Source organism: Girardinichthys multiradiatus, chromosome 3 (genome assembly GCF_021462225.1).
Source record: "Girardinichthys multiradiatus isolate DD_20200921_A chromosome 3, DD_fGirMul_XY1, whole genome shotgun sequence".
In the NCBI taxonomy this organism is placed as follows: domain Eukaryota; kingdom Metazoa; phylum Chordata; class Actinopteri; order Cyprinodontiformes; family Goodeidae; genus Girardinichthys; species Girardinichthys multiradiatus.
Window position 1 is genome coordinate 7,792,135 of NC_061796.1, and position 8,925 is coordinate 7,801,059.

General features: G+C 39.9%; 2 protein-coding genes across 3 annotated transcripts; one reads left to right on the forward strand and one right to left on the reverse strand.

Annotated features, from left to right (window-relative positions):
* The first annotated feature begins 1,541 nt into the window (after positions 1–1,541).
* LOC124863724 lies at positions 1,542–5,248 on the forward strand. Of its 2 annotated transcripts, XM_047358178.1 has the most exons (8): positions 1,542–2,041; positions 2,153–2,223; positions 2,939–3,100; positions 3,192–3,256; positions 3,347–3,400; positions 3,490–3,549; positions 3,633–3,763; positions 3,848–5,248. In XM_047358178.1, exons 1-8 carry the CDS (start codon positions 1,782–1,784, stop codon positions 3,852–3,854), a joined length of 810 nt encoding a protein of 269 aa, XP_047214134.1. In that variant the 5' UTR covers positions 1,542–1,781; the 3' UTR covers positions 3,855–5,248. The 2 variants fall into 2 exon arrangements, with proteins under 2 accessions (XP_047214134.1, XP_047214143.1); XM_047358187.1 differs by lacking the exon at positions 2,153–2,223.
* An 82-nt stretch (positions 5,249–5,330) lies between these two features.
* pigv (phosphatidylinositol glycan anchor biosynthesis, class V) lies at positions 5,331–8,693 on the reverse strand. Its single transcript, XM_047358167.1, has 3 exons — positions 8,039–8,693; positions 6,365–7,519; positions 5,331–6,273 (listed from the first exon to the last, which is right to left on the reverse strand). The coding sequence occupies exons 1-3, from the start codon at positions 8,168–8,170 to the stop codon at positions 5,986–5,988; spliced, it is 1,575 nt and encodes a 524-aa protein (XP_047214123.1). The 5' UTR covers positions 8,171–8,693; the 3' UTR covers positions 5,331–5,985.
* Positions 8,694–8,925: the final 232 nt, after the last annotated feature.

An 8,925-nucleotide genomic window follows, 5' to 3' on the forward strand; every position in this document is an offset into this window, starting at 1 on the left:
ATGCTGTTAGATGGAGCCCTGCCCCAGTCTCAAGTTTTTGCAACCTGTAACAGGTTTTTCTTCCAAGACTTGCATGTACATACCTCATTCATCTTCCTGTCAACACTAGACATCTTGATATTCCCAGGTGGAAAAAAGCATCATTACAGCATGATGCCATCAACACTATGTTTTACCATGATGATGATGCTTTCTGGATGAGGGTTGGAGTTAAGTTTGGCATTTTGCATGTAGGCCAAAATGTTAGATTTGCTGTCATTTAACCAAAGTGCCTTTTCCACATGTTTGCTACATTCCCTTTATAGCTTATGGCAAGTTGGGCACAGGACTTCTCAACAATGACTCACTTCCTCTGAGGCTGGACTGAACAGTTGTATTTATACTGAGATTAAATTATATCCAGGAGGACTCTGGATTTTATTTAGGAAAATGGGATTAAAGGGGTGGGCTGAATATAAATGCACACTGTACTTTTCAGTTTTTAGGTAGGAAAAATGTTTGAAATCCTTTGTGAATTTCCCTTCCACCTCACATGTATAGGCTACCAAGGTTTTTCTTTCACAAATAATCCCAGTAAAATCCATTAAAGTTTGTGGTTGTGGCTTTTATCAATTAAAATAGTGACGTCATGATTATAATCTCAACAAACAGGCAGTTGTTTTCTTTAATCAACTTCAATTAAAGCTATAAAGCCGCTTTTAGATCAACTAACAAATGGTTTGTTAGCTAAATGTAATATTTTCACCTTAAATTACAGTTTTAAGGCCATTGAAGGCCACTCCGCCTGAGCCTCTGCTGCACTTTAGTGTTCTTGTGTTTTCCAACATCTCACCTAATCTTTGCTCCAAATCACTACTGTAATAAATCTAGCAGAAAGCGAAGGGAGTCTGACATTAGTTTGAAATTCATTGCGTTACATTTTTAGTGGTATCAGAGTAAAAGAGGCTGAATCCAAACACATGTTGCACTTTTCAGTTTTTTGTAGGCTCAAAAAATTTCTGAAAACCATCCTTCATATTTTTCCTTCCATTAAATAAATTGTGCACTGTACTGTATTGGTCTATCATACAAAATCTAAATAAAATATATAGTGGTTTGTACTTCAAGATTTCAAGAGGTATGGATACTTTTTGCAAGGTACTGCATTAACGCACCTCTTTTATTCCAAACAAGAGTATTCCTAACAGGGTTGGCAACTGGATAATACAGTTTTGTAGTTCTTCTTCTTTTTATTGTTATTATTGTTATTGTTGTTGTCATCTTAAATAAGATTATATGTTCCACATCTACCGCTTTAATACTATTTTTATCAAAATAGAATAAATGAACTAGATATTTTTTGGTTTATAAAACAAACAGTCTAAACTAAATTGTTATGGCATATCCAAGGTAAATTAAAGAAAAATAGCATTTTTCCGAACATTTTGTTTCATAGTATCTTTTCTGTCATATTTAGATTTTCAGATTGTTCATTCTGTACCCATTATTTTCTTTATTAGAAAAATAACATGCATTTTTCTACCCATACTAGAACTGGTTTTCAAGACGAACCTGCCGCTCACAACATAACGGAAGCAACCAACGCAGCATCTACTGTTTTATATCTATGATGGCGAGAACGTAAAGATGACGCACGCCTTACGTACATTTGTAAGGACAATAGGGGTATTCCGAAAAGGAGGTTGCGATTCCACAAACTCTGGGTCAGTGTGTAAATTCTGAGTTAACTTACTCCGAGTTGGGGAAACCCGGGGTATCTGGGACAAGAACAGCTGATTTCAATGAGTTCAGTGGACTCGGAGTTTGTTCACCTGGAGGTAAGCGCTTGCACCAGCGCTATACGGAGCGTTCATGAGGATGCTTCCAGTGAACGCGACAACCACTGCAAAAAGAGATCCAGCTATTTCACGGCGCTGGAGCAACGGGTTCTCCTTCAAGCGTACGAAGATCATGCTCATATATTTCGTAAAAAGAGCAATAAGGCGGCAGCAGCTAAAGCGAGAGAGGCTGCATGGAAGAACATTGCTGCCCGAGTCAATGCGTGAGTTTGAATGCACCACACTGTTGATTTAATATTTTTTTTCTGCATTTTAAAATTGTGGCAGATAGGTGGAAAAAGTGGTGGGCTGGATAAAATCTGGTTTCCATTTAGGTGTAATTCATCAGGGGAAAAACGGACTTGGATCCAGCTGAAAATGAAGTATAAAAATATGATTCAGAAAGGTAAGACACGAATGCCTATAATAAATATTATTATTCATTCAGCAGTTGATTTAACATGGTATAGACTTTATTCAAACCACCACCAGAATACTTTATGGACACAGCTTCAGTGTGTAGCAGAAGTATTTGTAGCTCTTGAAACTTTTCATATTTTCTCAGGTTTCAAGCAAAAATCAATGCATTATACTGGGATCGTATGTGACAGATCAAGGGGTACTGGCTTTTCAAAGATTTTCTACAAATACAAATCTGAAAAGTGCGGTGTGTATTTATAGTCTTGGGTCCCTTTACTCTTATACCCCTTGATAAAATCCAGTGCACAAATTGCCTTCACAAGTCCTCTTAATATTTTCTGTTCCCCTACTCTTTGCAGCTTAATTTAGTTTGCAAAGAATTGGCAAAAACAAATTCAGTATCTGAATTCAAGGCACATTTTTATTTGTAAAAACATTTATCTCTTTCTTTCCACTTCACGATTATGCACTACTATGTGTTGGTCTGCCACATAATAGGCAGATAAAACACACTGAATTCTGTGGTTGCTGTGTGGCAGAATGTGAAAAAGGGGTATGAATACTTTTTTAAGGCATGGTAACATCCGATTTAGTAAATTACCATTTCACACAATTTTAACAAAATACATATTTATGTAGCAGTCACTGATTTGCAGATTACAATATAATTTAAAAAAAGATTAATTCTCTGTCGCACCCAGCCAACAGAAAACGAGCAAATGCCCGCAGAACCGACGGGGAGTTACTAATACCACCCCTGACAGAGGTTGAGGGGCTATCCATCAGCCAAATCTCCCCCAAACCTGTTTCTGAGGTCATCTCTGAGGACGCCTCACCTGAGCCAGGCACCATTCAGGATGCAAGTACGTATGTGTGAGGCGAGCATACACAACCGCCTATGTTTAGCTCTACATGGAGTATTATGTCATTCATCCACTTTTCTCATCCCAACAGTTACAGATGGCGTTGTTTATGTTGTTGAGCCTCCAGCCACCACAGCAGAGGAAAAGCTTGCCAATGTGAGTACTCTGTACTCTTTTTTTTTTTTTTTTTGCTTTATGGGGCACTTTAAAGGTTACTGAAACATGATTTCATCCTTTGCATCACAGGAGGAGGATGTTCTGCCTGTTGCCACCAGGAAGGATGCAGAGATTCATACTGAAGTAGATATTAGTAGTCTGTCTAGTTACTACCATCAGCTCTCTACTCATCTACATTCTTTTCCAACTTTTACATTGTTGTTCTTTGACAGAGAAAGGTTGGCCAGCACCAGGATGGGGTTCCTTCAGCCTCCACAGCACAGCTTCACACAGTAGGTTTTTTATTATCAGTAAGCACTCTGTTAATTCTGCATTTAAAGCTCCAAAAATCAATATTAATTGATTTGTTCCCCAGTTACCAGTAAATGAGTTATACAAACACCATCTCCTTAAGACTATTGAGAAAATGGATAAGGAAATGATGTATTTGGACCGCCAAATCAGGAAAGCGGACCTAGAAATTCTGTTACTCGAGCGCCAGTTAAGGTGGGTGCATTTTCTTCACAGGTCAAACACGTACATTATGGGAATAGTTGTAAAGATTCTAATATTAGTACATATTTTTTGTAGGGAATAAAGAAGACTGTGAATTATTAATATTTTGTGGTAAAACTTGCTTGGAGACCGTCTTTCCACCTGGGACGTCTGCAGGAGGTTCTCTATTCGTTGCAGCATAACGGAGAAATCGTGCCGTGTTGTCACATGATATATTGGTAGGTAGCCTGAGCTTAAAGTGGAACTGAAACAAGAATCTAGGGGCTGGTCATCTGAACCTGAGCTGTAGTGCTGCAGTGTTGAAGGCCCAGTTCACGGGCAGGCTGAGAGGATTGCTATTTGTCAAATCCTCCTGTGACTACAGTGAATACATTTGAGCATGGAGTAGCAGGAATAGCATGTACAAAGCTTTAGATTTCTTACTAAATGCAAATCTGTGGCTTAGACTATACATGCAAGTTATTTATTGTGTACTATTATTTAATGTCAACTCATTATGCACTCACCGGCCACTTTATTAGTTCAGTTGCTTAACGGAAATCCGCCAAACTCATGGCAGCAAAACTCTGCATTTAGTCATCCAGGTGTAGTTAAGAGGAAGAAAGGGGATTTAAATGACTTTGAAATTGGCATGGTTGTGTTATCATGTTTCAAAAATGTCTGATTCACTGGGATTTCCTTCTCTCTGGTTTACAGAGAACGGTACAGAAAAAGAGAAAATATCCAGTGAGCAACAGTTGAGTTCATAACAATAGCTTGTCAGAGGTCAAAAGAGACTGGGTATACTGGTTCAAGATGATAGAAAGGTAACAGAAGCTCAAATAACCCGTTGTTACAACTAGGATATGCAGAATACCACCTCTGAACACAACACGTTGAAGCTGAAAGCAGATGGCCAACAGCAACAGAAGACGACAACGAGGGGGGGGGGGGTATTCATGTCAGCTGAGAACAGGAAACTGAGGCAATACAATTGGAAGGCACAGGCTCATCAAATATGGACTATTCATTTAGTGCATCACTCAATGCATCAAAGGAAAATAACCAAGCCTAATTTTGTCAATTTAGACAAAAATCGTCAGAACAGAAATCTACAAAAAGGAATTGTATGATTAGGAGGTTCAAAAGAAGCAACATCTTCACTACAAGAAATATTTAAAACACAACCAAATGGTGCTTGAATCAGCCACTGCTGAAGATTGTTAATATTTACACTTGGGCTAAATTTATATTTGGAGTTCATGCAAGTTGTTTTTTTTTTCCTCAAAGGTTGGCTTTTTTTTTTTTTAAACTAAAAATGCGATTGATTTGCATATATAACACTATCAGAGCTGTAAGTACACGGTTCAGGTATATTAATGTGTGGATGGGAGTTAAAAATAGAAAGCTGGTTTGTTTATTGCTTGCAGACTGTGTTTTATTTACGAAAAAGTGATGGTTCAGCTTTCAGTATTAAAGAAATGCCTGTAAATGTCATATGATGCATCTCGATATGTTTACACTGTAGTCAAAAGTGAGTTTAACGGGTAAATTGTTCAAGGCAGACGAAATGTCAAGGTCATTTTTGGAAAAAATGTTTTAATAATCTAAAATTTAAAGCCAACTTGCCAGTGCAACTTTTGAAAACAAATATTTTCTCCCAACAAATCACATTTCAAAGATTTACATCAGTGCCTCAAAAAAAAAGTTAAAATTTAAATAAAAAAATATAAGCTGAGAAAAATAAAGCAAGCTTTTATTTTTGACATCATCAGCTAAGAAATAAATCATACGGGGTTAAGACTGAATATTTGTTTTAAACATGCAGTACAGGAGCAGAACAACAAATCATTTTAATTCTGGTGCAAGTTTCAATAATGTTTTTCAAGTAATAACCATGCAATCACACTCTACTATTTGCAAACCACATCTGCTCAGATTGCTAATAATGCAGAATATTTTTTTTTTTTTATCATGAAGCATCTCAAACTGGTTGACAACATAAATATGAGAAAGTATTTCCAGTTTGTTCTACAGTATTTTTTAATCAGACATTCATAAAAATATTTTCTTTCCGATGTCCATTTTTTCAAGGCAAACTGTACCATCATCATTTTATATTCAAAGTGAAAAATATTTCTATTGATGATGTTCCTCAGCAACATCCATCATAAATATCACAACCCAGTCCTAGACAGAAATATTGCATTTTACCTTCAGATTATTGCATTAAATCAAGTCCAAGGCAAAAAATTGCAATGCAAAGCGAGGCCCAGTATCCAGTAAGAGAGGAAGTAACCCAGGATGCTCTGAGTGGTGGGAGAGCAGGCTTTAAAATGTGGCAGCAGTGCAAGGAGGGGGTTCTGAGGCATGTGCTTGCAATAGTTTTTGGGGTCAGTCTGAAGCTGCATGTTGGGGTTGGAGGTTTTCCTTCGATGAAGAAGTGGCTCGTTGAGGAGGAGGAGGTGAGCGCTTATCCAGAAGGGCACAGGAGATGAGGAGGCCATGAATCTGGTGAGAACCTGCAAAGCCAATTAAAAAGTATTGGCATTATAAACGGCCATCATATAAAAAACGATTAAAAAGATGAACAAGACGTTCTGATTTTCTCACCTGCACGTGCATGCACAGGGTTCCAAATATGAGGAGTACTGTGGAATGAACAACATACACGAAGACCTTGGGGTTAAAGAAGCCTGGTGTAGGTTTCTCCAATGCAGTCCCCCAAAGTCCAAGCCTCAAACACAGCTCAGGATTAGCCTGGAAATATGCATAGGCAGCCATAATGGCGAGTGTAGCCATGGGCATAGCCAGAATAAAATTTGGTATCTGCCTCAGCTCAAAGTAACGGAGGAAGCCCACATCCCAGTACACATCCTGAATGTGCGAGTAAAGCAAGGGGAGGGGTCTCATGCACCAGAGTGGCGGTGGGCCGTTTTCATCTGGAACACGGTAGCCCCTCCGCTCACCCAGGGATAAAAGAGCCGGATGGATCTGCTCTAGGGAGGTGGACGGGGTGCAAAACGTCCGGTAGCCATAGTACTGGAAAGCACAGAAGGGGAGGGCAATGACTGCAGTTCCAAAGAGGGAAGTAAGCAGAAGACGGAGGATGACCCAGATATAGTGGAGGACTTTACTGTGACCTTTAGTTGTTGCACGATACACACGAATCTGTGAAATGGCATGCAGTGATGGGAGATACAAAAGAAAACCTATATTAACCAGCCCGTTTGACCGTGCCGCCGTGGCTATGCTGAGGGCTAAGCAGGCTCTGAGTGTGAAGCCTTTCTCTAGGAGGAACAGACCACCGAATGTGAGAGCCGCAAAGAGACTCTCTGAGTATCCGGCTGTCATGAACACGTTGGCAGGTGTAGAGCAGTACAGGAAGCTGGAGAGCAGAGCAAGGCGTCTGTCCTGAAGAACAGCTCTGCTGAGGGCATAAAAAGCAATCACACTCAGCAGGAAGAGGGCGCTGTTCCCCAGAGCAACAGCCAGAAGCAACCGGCCCCTCACACTGAGCCAGCTGCTGAGGGGCCACAGCAGAATCTCTGCAAAGCCCCGCAGCACAATGGGGAAAAGGGGGAAAAAGGCAAAGTTGTGCTCGTAGAGATATCCTTTCTCTGCAATGAAGAGGAAATGCTCAGCATCCCAGTGGGAGAGGCCACCAAATAACCAGTCCACCACATTGTCCAGGTACATGGCCTCTTCTGTCCGGGGGGGCCTGAAGGCATCGGCGTCATGATCGGGGATAGCAGCATTCAGGACAGCCTGAGGAGCAATAGTTCCACTGTATTAATACATGTACAGTCAGACACTGTAATTAGACGTAGACAGTGATGCCTTTTTTATCTGAGAACAAAGGTTCACCACCTGGGGCGCCACTACATCAGTGGTGGCTTGAGATTTTAATTATACAAAATGTTTAAATGTCAGTCGTGCATCAGACAAGTTTTCTACAAGTTCAGTCAATATGGAATGGATGCCTCCTTTTTTCACACAGTTTAACACCTGTCAAAAATGTAAATGGACTAAGTTGGTATCCGATTTGTAGTTTTTTTTTTTCTTAAATTTGGACTAAATTGGATCAACTCAAGCTAGTCGCACTGATGATACCAGAGGGAGGTCAATGTGATCTGAACAGTGATACTCTCTCTCCCGATCCCTCTGGACGCACTTTATGGAAAACCCGCCACTGTGTATTATTATACCTCGCAATAGTGATATACAATTACATTAAAACGTGACATAAATGTATTTAAATTGATCAGTTAATGACTTCAAACGTACCTGCAAAACCAGGGAGAGACCCCTAGTAACTGTGGCGAACCCTACAACTGCTTTGACATCCATAGTCATTGATGAAACGGACAAATTGTGGATAAACCGGTTCCGACATCCATCCGCACTGCTACAAACCATTCACTGTCCCCATGTTTTCTCGGAGACATCACTGAGGGCAACACAATGTCCGCTAAATAAACTAGTTATAGGTTTCAATTATTTATCCAAACAGACAGTCGGAACAAATTCAACCATTTCTGTATTCATGTAGGAGCTATTATTGTTTGTCGGTTAGCTGTAAATCTTTGTCCTCAGTCCCCACACTGCAGTAGGATGCTTTCTTTTCCAGTGTCATGTCGACTTCCGGAACGCAGCAAGAACCTCAAAATAAAAGCTTAGGAGATCGATATGAAAACTGTCAGAAAGGATTTTCCAGTTCATAAATTCTTCCAGATTATCGCTTTCACGCCCTAGCCTAAACACGAACTACAAAGGGTGGAATCGTGAACCAGAAGAAAACTACTCAAGCTTTTTCTCCCGTTTTTGTGTATGCGCCACCCGAATGCATGAACCGGAAGTTGTTTCGTACCGTAAGGGCCCTTAAGTGGGGTTAGAGTGGTGATTTTCTAGTTACCCATCTTAGCATAAGGTTGTTTTTGTTTTTTTTACACAACTACACTGAGCATACTGTTGATTTATTCGGTAGTTGTAAAACAACAAATATCACTCGGGCTGATTGACATACAATTTGCCAGCGTGTTAATAAAACCTGAGGATCATCTCCAGCAGGAGGCGCTAAAGGTTCATAGCGACTTATTGCTCCATTGTAAATAACATTTCTACACATTTTGCTTGTTTTGTACACCCATAATCAACCTTGCTTGAATAAATAT

Coding starts and splice junctions, on each gene's coding strand:
- LOC124863724 (XM_047358178.1), top strand. CDS start 1,782: ATGAGTTCAGTGGACTCGGAGTTTGTTCACCTGGAGGTAAGCGCTTGC. Junction 2,224..2,938: donor TAAAAATATGATTCAGAAAG/GTAAGACACGAA, acceptor TGTCGCACCCAG/CCAACAGAAAACGAGCAAAT. Junction 3,257..3,346: donor CAGAGGAAAAGCTTGCCAAT/GTGAGTACTCTG, acceptor TTTGCATCACAG/GAGGAGGATGTTCTGCCTGT.
- pigv (XM_047358167.1), bottom strand. CDS start 8,170: ATGGTTTGTAGCAGTGCGGATGGATGTCGGAACCGGTTTATCCACAAT. Junction 7,520..8,038: donor GTCTCTCCCTGGTTTTGCAG/GTACGTTTGAAG, acceptor ATTGCTCCTCAG/GCTGTCCTGAATGCTGCTAT. Junction 6,274..6,364: donor CCCTGTGCATGCACGTGCAG/GTGAGAAAATCA, acceptor TTGGCTTTGCAG/GTTCTCACCAGATTCATGGC.